The sequence below is a fragment of the Sarcophilus harrisii genome, chromosome 1, assembly GCF_902635505.1.
Source record: "Sarcophilus harrisii chromosome 1, mSarHar1.11, whole genome shotgun sequence".
NCBI classification, from domain to species: domain Eukaryota; kingdom Metazoa; phylum Chordata; class Mammalia; order Dasyuromorphia; family Dasyuridae; genus Sarcophilus; species Sarcophilus harrisii.
Genome location: NC_045426.1, coordinates 134,796,408 through 134,809,697, shown reverse-complemented (window position 1 = coordinate 134,809,697; position 13,290 = coordinate 134,796,408). Strand labels below are relative to the sequence as shown.

Sequence of the window (13,290 nt, the reverse complement as noted above, 5' to 3'; positions counted from 1 at the left end):
TCAAAAAGGTTCTAGGAACATAAGGACAACAGTATATTGTTGATGGATCTGTATTGAAAGTAACATAATATTCTAGAAAGCAATCTTTCATCATGCAAATAAGGTAACTAAAATTTTATGCCCATATTCTTTGACACAAAGATTGCATTAGGTCTGTGAAATAATTTAGTATATTTTATGATAGCAAAAAAATTGTGGTACACAAATGTAATATTACTTTACTATAAGAAATGACAAATATGACAGAAGCACAGAAAGATTTATACAAACTAAAATAAGCAGAGCCAAAAATATTATACAATCTAAAACAATGTAAATGGATTGAACAACCACAAAACAATCAAAAGTGCATGTTACAAAAATACAAAGAATATAAGAATGTCTTAAAAGAATTATCAGAAAACATGCCATCCCACCTCTGAAATCATGTTCAGACTTTTTCAATGAATTGATAAGTTTTGCTGGGGGAGAGGGGAGAAGTTTCCTCTTCTTTTTCTTTAAAAGTATATTGCATGGAAATAATGTTTTGGTCATGTATACTTATTGTGTATCTAAGTTATATTTTAATATATTTAACATCTACTGGTCATCCTGCCATTTAGGGGAGGGGGTGGGGGGGGGGTAAGAGGTGAAAAATTGGAACAAGAGGTTTGGCAATTGTTAATGCTGTAAAGTTACCCATGTATATATCCTGTAAATAAAAGGCTATTAAATAAAAAAAAAAAAAATTAAAAAAAAAAAGAAAAAAAAAAAGAAAATAAATTGTGGAGGAAGAGAAGTTTCACCTCTTCTTCCTCTTTAAAAAAAAAAAAAAAAGTATATTGCATGGGATAGCTCTCTATGAGGGGAAGGTAAACTGGGAAATTTTTACAATATCAATAAAAAGGTTAAAAAAAAAAAAAACCAATGCTATGGAATGGTATTCAGAGATTTAGAGTATCTGTCATATTTTAGCAGTATATGAAAATGACCCTTTTGGGGGGTGGGGGTGTTCAGAATTTTTAAAAAGATAAAAAGAAAAAACTACACTGGGGCATCCAGTACATGTATTTCAAAAGGCAAATTAATATTCTGATTTTAAATTTATGCATCTGCTGTGATAGTATTTGAGATCAATTTTTCTATGTAATCTCTCTTCTAATGAGCTCCCAAATGAATTTAATATTATTTACAACAAAGATGTCCAACTTGCAGCCTTGAGCAGCCCCAACCATATTAAAATATAAATAAAAATGTTTAACGAAATAAAATACATGTTAATTTGTAGTTTTTTAAATCAACATGCTACCACAGGGATCTTATTTCTATTTGAGTCTGACACATTAGTGATTTAGTGTTCTAAACAGGCTTGGAAATATATATATATATATATGTGTGTGTGTGTGTGTGTGTGTGTGTATAGTGCAAGTGTTTGTGTGTATATGGGCAGACACACATATATATGTGTTTGCGTATAAACTCCCTATAACCCCCACTTCAGACTTACCTACAACCACTGTACCGATATTCACCTTTGCCTAAAGGGATCTTGGCAGAACTCCCAAAACTAATTTCAGCAACTACCCTCAAAGATCACCATTAATACCATCCCAAAAACCATTTTAGGCAACTATGGTGGGGCATGGCATCATTTAATTTTATGATTGGTTAGGGGTCTTAAAACAAAGTAATTACCTCACTTCCAGGTTTCTAATCTAATAATGGTATGGTTTATAGATCTTTTTCATTTAACTAAATTACAAATAAATTGGGGAGAGTGAGGTAGGTGCATTGCCTCAAACGGAATTCCATGGGTGGTTTAAAAATGTTACTATTTTGAGATCCAAGTTTATATCTTCAAATTTTTGTGCATTTAGAGAAAAATAGAACCAACAATCTTCTCTGAATTCTGGAAGACAGACCCAACATTCTTATGTGTGTACTGTATGTAAGTGTATACACACACACACACACACACACCCCTCTCTCTTTATGAAAATGAACCTTTTATGGCCTAGCTGTACCAGATCTAAAATTATATTATAAAGCAGCAGTTACCAAAACCATTTGGTATTGGCTAAGAAATAGATTAGTTGATCAGTGGAATAGGTTAGGTTCAAAGGACAAAACAGTCAATAAATTTATTACTCTAGTGTTTGACAAACCCAAAGACACCAGCTTTTGGGATAAGAACTCACTGTTTTGACAAAAATTGCTGGGAAAATAGGAAACTAGTATGGCAGAAACTAGACATTGACCCCCACTTAACACCGTACACCAAGATATGGTCAAAATAGGTTCATGACCTAGGCATAAAGAATGAGATTATAAATAAATTAGAGGAACACAGGATAGTGGAAGAGGAAGGAATTTATGACCAAATAAGAACTAGAGATTATTATTGATCACAAAATAGAAAATTTTGATTATATCAAACTGAAAAGTTTTTGTACAAACAAAAACTAAAGCAGACAAGATTAGAAGGAAGTAATAAACTGGGAAAACATTTTTACAGTCAAAGGTTCTGCTAACGGCCTCATTTCCAAAATATATAGAGAATTGACTCTAATTTATAAGAAATCCAGTCATTCTCCAATTGATAAATGGTCAAAGGATATGAATAGACAATTCTCAGATGAAGAAATTGAAACTATTTCTAGCCATATGAAAAGATGCTCCAAATCATTATTAATCAGAGAAATGCAAATTCAGACAGCTCTGAGATACCACTACACACCTGTCAGATTGACTAGAATGACAGGGAAAGATAACGCATAATGTTGGAGGGGATGTGGGAAAACAGGGACACTGATACATTGTTGGTGGAATTGTGAATATATCCAACCATTCTGGAGAGCAATTTGGAACTATGCTCAAAAAGCTATCAAACTGTGCATACCCTTTGATCCAGTAGTGCTACTGCTGGGCTTATATCCCAAAGAGATCTTAAAGAAGGGAAAGGGACCTGTATGTGCATGAATGTTTGTGGCAGCCCTCTTTGTAGTGGCCAGAAACTGGAAATTGAGTAGATGCCCATCAATTGGAGAATAGCTGAATAAATTGTGGTATATGAATATTATGGAATATTATTGTTCGGTAAGAAATGACCAGCAGGAGAATTTCAGAAAGGCCTGGAGAGACTTACATGAACTGATACTGAGTGAAATGAGCAGGACCAGATCATTATATACTTCAACAACAATACTATATGATGATCAATTCTGATGGACCTGGCCATCCTCAGCAATGAGATGAATCAAATCAGTTCCAATGGAGCAGTAATGAACTGAACCAGTAATACCCAGTGAAAGAACTCTGGGAGATGACTAAGAACCATTACATAGAATTCCCAATCCCTATATTTTTGTCCACCTGCATTTTTGATTTCCTTCACAGGCTAATTGTACACTATTTCAGAGTCCGATTCTTTTTGTACAACAAAATAACGGTTTGGACACGTATACTTATTTTGTATTTAATTTATACTTTAACATATTTAACATGTATTGGTCACCCTGCCATCTAGGGGAGAAGGTGGGAGAAAGGAGGGGAAAATTTGGAACAAAAGGTTTGGCAATTAGTCAATGCTGTAAAATTACCCATCCATATAACTTGTAAATAAAAAGCTATTTAAAAAAAAAAAAAAAGGAAAAGAAAAAGAACCTTTTAAATGGATACTATACGTTTAGTAACACTAAAGAATTCTTGAAGAACAAAAAAATTCCATTCAGGTCTTCTGAATGACTTTATATACACATGCAAGATAAATCTAAACTCATTTTCCTGACAGAGCTTTAGGCAGGAACCAGAAATTGGAAAAGAGAATGGAAAAATGGATGATATTATAGAAAAGAAAATTAGATTTGGAGCCAGAGGGCCTAGGTTCAAATTCTGGCTCTGACACACAATAATGGAGTGAGCATGAGTTAATGACCTCCCCTATCTGGGTCTCAATTCCCACATATGTAAAATGATGGAAATGGAATAAAGATTACTCCAGTTCTAAAATGCATAATTCCAAGTGAAAAAATACAAAATTGTCTTGCACACCCAATATTATTCCTCTTAAAACTGCAATTCCAGCACAAAACATACTATGTTTGAATAATATTTAACACCATATACATTTAAAGACATCCTTTAATATACGAATGTACCTTGCTAAAGAAATATAATTACCTAACTTCAAGTGCTTTGATGGCTTCTAACATCTGAAGAAATTCTGCTGCTTTCCATACATCATTTGCTTCTTCTTCACCTTGTATCATTAATTTTGCTGTATATGTGAATTCAATTAAATGACGGAAAGCCATGTTACTTACACCTGTAAGGAAACTTGAATTAACAAGTGCTTTACACCATTTGAGAAGCTTTATAGTTAAGAAAAACAAACCCCAGTGCTAGAACATTGTAATTTATTACCTTTAGCTGACTTTTGAAGGTGCTTTCACAGAGCCACAATGCCAAAATTGCTTTTTAAAGAAGTTTCTCTCTTATGGGAAGGATTGATAGATTACAACAAAAAAGTACTTTATGAATAATGACCATGTATGTGTGTATGTATATACATATCTGTCTATATATTTGGCATTGGTTAGCACATGCAAGCTGAACTAGATGACCTCCTCAAGTCTCTTTTAACTTTCACATTTTTATTTCAATTTGTTTCAACTTATCACAAAACCTTTCTTTACAAATATATCATAAGCATTTCTGTAGTACAATAAATACTGTAGAAGATATAAATCAAAGGAAGGGAAGGAAGTGTAGGATGATAACGTACAGTGAAGAAATAAAGTAGTGATAACTTTTAAGGTTAATAACAGAATTTCAACTCAAGACTTTCTCAGAACAGACAGAACATTCTCTGAAAAAGAATTTCTGTGTTATCTTAACTCTTTTTATATTCTGGATGTGGCCTTCAAGAAAATCCTCACAGGAGCTACTGACATTCAATCCCAATAAAGCAATGTTTCCCAACCTTTGATATGAGATCATCAAAAAATTTCTGGGACTTTTTACATGATAAATTTTTCTATTAGTATCTATGTTCAAGAAAATGAATCAACAAAATTCTACTATGAATTCAGTAATGTTTTGGATTTGTATTACCATAATAGCATCTACAAACACTTCATAGAGTAGTAAATGCAAGACATTTTGTTTAGCCTACAAAAGTATATAATTGCTTATTATGCCAAGTCATGCTGCATATTTTGTTGGAGCTAAATAAAGATAAAAATAGTGATGCTGTGGTACACATATGAATGTGAAGACCATTGCAATAACTTTTCTACTCTCTCTCTACTCCTCAGTGATCACCTGGCCCAGGATCTGAAACCTGCATTTGGGATCACCAATTTAATGGACTGAAGTTATAAATACTATGAGATGCTCCCAGATGAGCCTGCCAGAGGCACCTTGGTTATTCAGAGACTATCACGGCTCCTAGTCTGAACTTTTCTTCCTCTTGTTATTGCCTTTTGGTTATTTTATTACTTACAGAGACACTGAGCTGGAAGGACAACTCTTTTGCTACTATTTAGCCATGTTTGTAAAAGACTCTGCTATGGAATGTAACAAAATTACTCCTCTCCCTATAAACTGACAGGGAATTCCATGAGCAAGACAAAATAAATTGTGAGTTGTATGCTAACATGAATTTTATTTCAATTATGGAATGTTTCCCTACTTTGGAAGTCTGAATATTCTCATCAATATCAACTCATTAACTTATATTGGATTACTTGCTGTCTAGAGAAGGGGGTGGGGGGAAGGAAAGAAGAAAAAGTTGGAACACAAAGTTTCTGCAAGAGTGAATGTTGAAAACTATCTTTGAATATATTGTGAAAATAAAAATTTATTATTAAAAAAAATCAATATCAACTCAATTAGGGTAGCGCTAAATGTAAAAAAAAAAAAAAAAAAAAAGACGCAGTGTGGTATTTTCTTCTTAGTGGATGAGTTAAGCAGTTTAAATAGGAATAGTTGGAAGAATAAGCATCTATATTCCATAATTCAGGCCAATTTTCCTCATCTATAGCTTTGGAAGAAAAGACATGAAATTCTATGGGAGTCTCCAAAAGTAAGAAGTCATACATTCTTCCCTTCCTCCTTCCTCTTCCTGGCCCTAATTCTCAGAAAAGAAAAAAAAAAAAAAAATCAGGGAGTAGGACCAATATAAAGAGAATTCCCACAGACTCTTACTAGGAGATATGCAACTCTATTGAAAGTTAATATGTTCAAATGTGTACTTCTGGAGGCTGGAAGTCAGGGTGGTCACTATTTACACTTAAGACAGAGGCCAGAATTAGAAATTAGAAATGGTTAGTTGGATAGAATGCAAGGAATATATATTGACTTGAAGGATTCTACAAATACAATATATATTAAGCTATTAAATACCTGTAATGGGAGAGGACTGTGCTCATTTGGAGAGGAGTCAACATTTAAGACATGTTCACTGCCTTTACAAAGCTCAGTATCAGCTAGAGAAGTCACAGATAAAAGTAACCCTAATAATATAACAGCTGTGACCTGAAGTTGAGGATTCACCATCTAAACTAAAAGGAACTGTTTCTCTATGGATCATGATAATAACATTTATATAGTGCTAAATATTAAGCATTGTGCTAAGCACTTTATAATTATCTCATTTTATCCTCACAATAGCCCTGGGAAGTATGGGAAGTACATACTATCATCTTCATTTTACAGATGAGGACACTGAGGCAAATGGAGGTTAAATGACTTGGCTAAGGTCACACAGCTAGAAATGTCAATGGTTGGATCTGAACTCAGATCTTCCTAATTTCAGACTGGATACTCTTATCTACTGGGCCACCTAATTGTCCCACAAAGACAGCAGTAATTTGAGTTTCAGCCTAGATCTTCTGAGAAAAGACAGTGCCCCAAAGGTTAGGAATGGAAAAGGAATAAAACAGTCATTTAAGAAGGTACACAATATTTATGTTTTAAACTTGGTACAAACTGAAATTTTTACTCACCTAATTTGTACTTTAAAGCACTCTTCAAACTATAATCAATAATTTACATACTTGAAGACCTTTCAAATATATTAAATCAGTGACATCCTATTTCTTTAATTTTTTTTAGATTTAGAAGGGAGGAATTATCACTAGAAAAGCAATTTGAGAAAGGCTGGGAATTCCAGGAAGAATCAGTTATTTGAAAGATAATGCAATAGTCCCTAGGGGAGGTGACAGTGAAAGTTACTCAAAGAAACAACTCAGTTGGGAGAATCTTCTATTTAAAGCTGCCCTGAGACATCAGAAACTGGTAACTAAGCTCAATAGGATTCCACTGGGCACATTTTCTTAGTCCTGTTATTGTAGATAAGCAGGAGAACCTATAATATATATTAGTTAAGTTGGCAATTACCAATGTCAATTCCAATGAGTAATCAAAGATCTGATCCCAAAATATCTTATTTGGAGTGGTGGACCTGATTTGAATTCTGGAGGGCAACAGAGTGAATCAGAGCACAGAGACCAGGAGTCAAGGATATTTGAATTCAAAATTCTATCTCAAATACTCACTAGCTATATGACCTTGGACACTACCTTTTTTTTTAAAAACCTAGGAAACAAGGTATGCTAGTGTATCATGCCTATAATCCTCACTACTAGGGAGACTTGAGTTTGCTATCAAACTTTTACTTGATAATACTTGAATACAAGTATTCGATTCTACCCTGCAATAAGTGGCTAAGCTGACTGGGTATCTGGAACTAATATAGTGAGTCCTCAGGAATGAGGTTAGAGGAGGAAGGGTAACAGACTGGTGAGGTAAAATGGCCCAGATCAGAAAGGAAGAAAATCAAAGCCTATGCCAATCAGTAATAGAAATGAGCCCATGAGTGACTGCTACCCTTTCACAGCCTGCCTGAGTTAGGGAAAGCCAGTTTCAGAAGTAATAAAAGAATAAACAAAGAACTTGACACTTAAAGTCCCAAGCTTAAAAATCAGAGCTGACCAGGCTTTGCTAGCGAACTGGCTCAACTTCTTCCCCTTCCCATCACTAAAAATTGTAACTACGAGATTATACCTCCCTTCTTTCTCTTCATGTAAACACCTAATATTATCTTTAAGGCTACCAGATATCCACAAAAAATATCTTCCACTGGAATCTCCTTGAGACCATGAAAGTTGAAATAGATCTCACCTTTTTCTGCTTTCAAAGTGTGATCCTCCAAATTCCTTTATGTCCCTGAAATACTTTCAGGGGATCTTTAAGATTAAAATTATTTTCCTAATAAGAAATTATTTATATACCCAACATAAGCAAAGCTCTTTGCGGTACTCAATAATTTTTAAGAGTATAAATGAGTTGCGATTCCAAAGAGTTTAATAACTTAATTTAGATCAACAAGTTTATATTTGTCTAATCATGGATAGTCAAAAAGTTGGCTATATTTACATAATCTTTAATTTAGCAATGTAAAAGGATTAAAAAATCTTTAACCTTTTTTTCTTTCCCTTTGCCTCCAAAATTTAAGACTGAGTTAATATTCTAAATAATCCACCCTTAAAGATGAGGAACATTTAGAATAAAAGACTCCAAATCAAAACAACTAATTTTCTATTTTTAATCTTATGTTTGAAAATATTTTCAACCTTCCCCCAAAGCAATTTCTAGAAGCTGTATTTACTATATTCTTCTTTCTCAAATTCTATGTATTTTACAGTGCTGTTTAGACTCTCCTTTTAGATATTCTCTCCCCCCTAAATTTTTGTTTACTTCCTACCTGGTCTGACCACTCCTTAGTTTTATTTTCCTGAACATAATTCTACCACTTAACTATGGATATGCACAAAAGCACTTGTTTTTCCTTATATTGTTTCAATGACCTTAACAGTTCCCATGGGTTAGATTATTCTCTCCACCCAGATGACTTCCAGATCATGGGCAAAACTCTACTTTCTCTTCTGAGTGCCAGTCCTACCATCACTGGCTGCTCATTGGACAATTCAAAATGGATCTCACAAGGTTACTACTATGTTCAAAACAAAACTCAACTTTTACCTCAAAGCCATTCTTTTTCAGAACTATCCCAGTTCTGTTAAGAATTACCCTCAACTCCTTACTCCTCATTCCACAGGTAAGCAAGTCTTGCTGATTCTTTTTCTCCATCTCTTATACCCTGACCCATCTCTCCATTCAGAATCACCAATGTAGTTCAAGTTCTGGTCACTTTTAAGCCAATGATTCTCAATAACCTCTTATTCAGATCTTCTGGCTTCAAATCTTTTCTTTCTCCAATCCACTGCCCAAATAATATTTCCTAAAATCATGCCTGAAGATGTCACTTCCTGTTCAATAAACTTTGAAATTTAGGATTAAATACAAACTCTTCTGACATTTAAAACTCCTCAAAACCTGCCTCCAACCTACCTCTCAAGTATTATCATACATTGTCTCCTTCATTGTCCAGACAAACTTGGTCTTGCTGTTTGTTCTTTACCCGTGACAGTTTATCTCCTGTTTTTCTGTGCCTTTATACATATGCCTAGAATGAGTTTCCTAGACCTAGGCCTCCTAGAATCTCCATTTTCATTACTTAGGGAGCTCAAGGGCCAAATTCCTCTATAAAATCTTTATGGATTCCCCTCAAATTATCTTCTAACGAGAAGTTAATTCTTTATATCTATATATTTATAACTTTATAAATATTTGTACTTTGACATATGCATACATGTATGTACATGTATACAATCCCCTTTCATAAAATGTTAGCTCTCTAAGGACACTAATAGTGACTATTTTTTTGTCTTTGTACTCCTCCTTTTCTCCTTTCCCTCCAGCACTAAGCACAATGCATGGCACACTTCAAATGCTTGATAAATGCTTGCTGACTGATTAGGAGAAATATCAAAGACACCACTTTTCTTTCAAGAAAGAATCTGGATATTATCTAATCCCTTTCACCTTGATCTTTCTGTAGTCAATTCAGGCTTTCTCATGATTAGCACATAGCTAGTTTTCATATTCTTAAAATTCACTTTTCCAGTAAGTAAAGATTACATATGTTTTCTCTGCTAGTAAAAAGAAGCATGCTACTCAACATATAAGGTAACAACTAGCAGCATCACCACAAATGTGAAAAGAAAATTATTTCCAACGATACTTTACAAAACTCATTACATGATCATATTTCATAATGCTGACTAGTAAGAAATCTCAGTTACACAATTTTCACATCTCATTACTACAAAAATGATGCTCATTGGTTTCAACAAAGTTTAGAACACAACCTAACAGTTATTGTTCCTTAAGTATTTGCATAAGTATACATAATGCAACAGTTTCTTCTTACTGATCATTTTTACCAGATACTCCCTTCATCACTTTGTAGTACACATTTAATACAAATACTGAACTGAAAATAAGAATTTACCTTCTATTTCCACCAAAGGTTCCTGAGTAAAGTCTTGAAAGAATTTGTAGAAGAACTGACTACAAGCAGCCAGTACAGCCTTGTGGGCTTTAAAATGGTGACCTAAAAATGACAAAAATATGTAAAATACCATCTATTTTGAAAAACAATTCTGTGAAATTTAAAAAAAAAAAAAAAAAAAAAGACCATTTAGTTATTATCTTTGAATTCAAGTCAGGTCACTATCCTTTTTACTTGGCAAACATTTATACCTGGAATGGAGAACAAACTAAGTCTTTACTTCAAAACTAAGAAATTTATAGTCATTCTCTCTTGAGCTACATAACTGGTGACATTTAAAATGAAAATACCTCTAAAAGAAAGCATGATAGCCGTTTAGTAGCCTCCAGCATTTCTGATCAGGCAGCAAAGACCATGTCAAATTCAATGGAAATTTATGAACAGAAAGAAAAACTCAACCTTTTAAGTTAAATGTATAGTTTCCAGTTTTGAAAAGAAGCATTACTTAGTTGGGTAATGCTATGCCTTTGCACCATTCACACAAACTCTGGCAACCAGGAGATATTTTGACAAAGAATGGTCCTGAATGTAACAGGCAATCAAGTTTTACTTGCCATAAGGAGTTTACTTTTTCATGTTTACTTTCCACAAAATGCACAAACTGGCTAAGCTTCCTTATATTCTATTGGACCAACAAAGGAAAGATGAAGGCCCTATGGAGCCCCAAAATGCGCAATATTTGAATGTTGAGATCAGCTAAGCTAAAAGTAATACCATTTTCCAAAAAGGAGCCGCTTCTCTTAAAGCAGCTTAAAAACTGAGGTACATTTAAAAAGAAAATGAGCAATCTTCAAATTCATTCTCTGACAAACCTCCCAGAGGGCTGCAGAAAGTAAAGAATTCTGAGTAGCAGGTAATTTAGAAATTGTGACAAGAAAACAGTTCAGAGCACCAGGCTGACAGAGCTGGTGACCTAGAGTTCTAATTCACATCAATTAAAGTGGGGAGGAAGTAGGTTGGGGAGCTAAGAAAAAGAGGGATAGAAAGATGAGTGATCAAAAAGGACGTTATGGGGGGGGGGGTTGGGGCGTGGGGAACAGATGGCAAGGAAGAGACTGCCCGGTACTACACCCAGCAGCGGCCAGCACCTACCATCCACTATCAAAGTGATGTCAGTAAACTGGTCCTGCTCCCGCTGCTCATTCAATCGGTCCAGAATCATTTTATGATGTTCAGGAAACTCTTGAATGCATTCCATCGTCTCTTCAGCCTCCATGGCCAGCGAGCTGTTCTGCAAGACAGGAGCACGATAACCTTCACCCACCCCCCGCCCCCGACGGCGGTCCCCCACCCATAGACCCCAACCCCCCCCCCCACCAGCAAGAAAACCACCCACGGGGCGGGAAGGCGCGGTTGCGGGGGAGATGGGGTGGGAGGCCGCAGGCCCGGAGAGGAGCAGCGGGAGCGGAGGGACCCCGCTCAGAACTCCCAGCCTGACCTAATTGGAGCCCTCCTGGGCGGGCGGGCGGCGGGGCGGCCGGGGACCGGGAGGCTCGTGGGTTCCCCACAGAGCAATTCCAGGATGGGAGCGGAGGGCCCCAGGCGAGCCGCTAACGGCCCGCCAAGCCCTCTCCGCCAGACCCCGGGGCTCCCGTCGCGCCCGCCGGAGACCCGGTCCGGCCCGCGGCCCACAACGACTCCTGGGTCTCCTCCCCCTCCTCCCCCGCCCCGACCGGGCCGGCGCTTACACTGGGAAGGAGGAGCGGGCCGGGCCTGGACGTCACTTACGTCAACGTGCCTACGTAGCACGTCGGACGGCGACGTCCTTGGAGCGCCGGCAGGGACGGGAAGTGGAAAGGCGGGGGGAGGGGAGAGGTGAAAGAAACGAAAAATAAGTCACGCCCTCTCTCCTGCCTCCCGGAAGGAGCTGGCGCCGGCCCTCCGACCCGGCCGGGCCAAGGGGGAGGGAGGCGGGGAGGGAGCGGGAAAAGCGGCCTTAGGGATTCCAGCGCGGGCGAGATCCGGGAACCACGTGTTCGGCGCAGGGTGCCTGTGGAGGCCGGAGTAAACCTCTTTCCCCAGAGGCCGCCGTCTGCGTTCTCAAGCGAGGGGGACCCGCCTTCGTTCCGCGTCCCCCGGGAGCTCTCCTGTTTTTCCAGTCCCCCAGCTTCTGCGGACACGTGGGAGCGACGGACTGTCTCGGAGAAGCTTCTGCGCCCCCACCTCCGCTCCTCCTGCGTGCCTGTAAGCCGCGGCCCCTTCGGGCCCCGCCATCCCAGACACTCACGCCTCCTCTTCTAAGTGGTCGCTCTCCCCCTCACCCCCTGCCCTCCTAAACGTACCATCTTCCCTCGCCTTCTCCCGGATTCTCTCCTTCCTTTCCCCCTCGCCCAATCCCGAAGACTTATTTACCGCCTTCTCCCAAGACTCCCCTCGCTCTTCCCACGGACAGCCCACCTCATCATTCCCGAGGTTTTTCTTCCTTTCCCCCACACCCGACAAATCCCCTCTCCCAAATTATATGCCCTTCCCTTTCCCGCCACCCCCGGCATTCCCCCCTCCCACGAGTTCTGCTTGTGCCCTTTCCCCCCGGCGCCGCACCTGCTCTCTTCCCCGATCCAATGACTCCCACGTGTTCCCGACTCACCCTCGCCAGGAGCGGCAGAAGCGCACCCCCCCCCCCCCCCCCCCCCCCCCGGGTCCCTGGCGGCGGCGGAGAGGGCGAGCACGCTCCTGCCGCCTGGGCCCTCCTCCCAGCCCGGGCTCCGAGAGCAGTGATTGCTCGGCGCAGCAGATGCTTGTGCAGGATCCCCCTCCCCTCGGCGGGCAGCGCGCTGCTTCCACCTAATCCATTTAAGAAGCCTGTCTCTGGCCTCTCCCGGAGACCGTGATTA

The 13,290-nt window shown here is 38.5% G+C and overlaps 1 protein-coding gene across 4 annotated transcripts in view; it reads right to left on the bottom strand.

Moving 5' to 3' along the window:
• Positions 1 to 13,032, bottom strand: part of ZNF131 (zinc finger protein 131) — a 30,857-nt gene extending 17,825 nt beyond the window's left edge. The window contains exons 1-4 of one of the 4 annotated variants that reach the window (XM_031964660.1): positions 12,998 to 13,032; positions 11,549 to 11,687; positions 10,397 to 10,498; positions 4,159 to 4,303 (exon numbers count right to left, since the gene is read on the bottom strand). In XM_031964660.1, the coding sequence (XP_031820520.1) occupies positions 4,159 to 4,303; positions 10,397 to 10,498; positions 11,549 to 11,672 (371 nt within the window). In that variant the 5' untranslated portion in view covers positions 11,673 to 11,687; positions 12,998 to 13,032. Of the gene's footprint in view, positions 1 to 4,158; positions 4,304 to 10,396; positions 10,499 to 11,548; positions 11,688 to 11,894; positions 12,170 to 12,997 lie in introns of those variants that run through there. The other 3 variants (XM_031964643.1, XM_031964654.1, XM_031964665.1) reach the window with 3 other exon arrangements.
• Between the last annotated feature and the right edge of the window lie 258 nt (positions 13,033 to 13,290).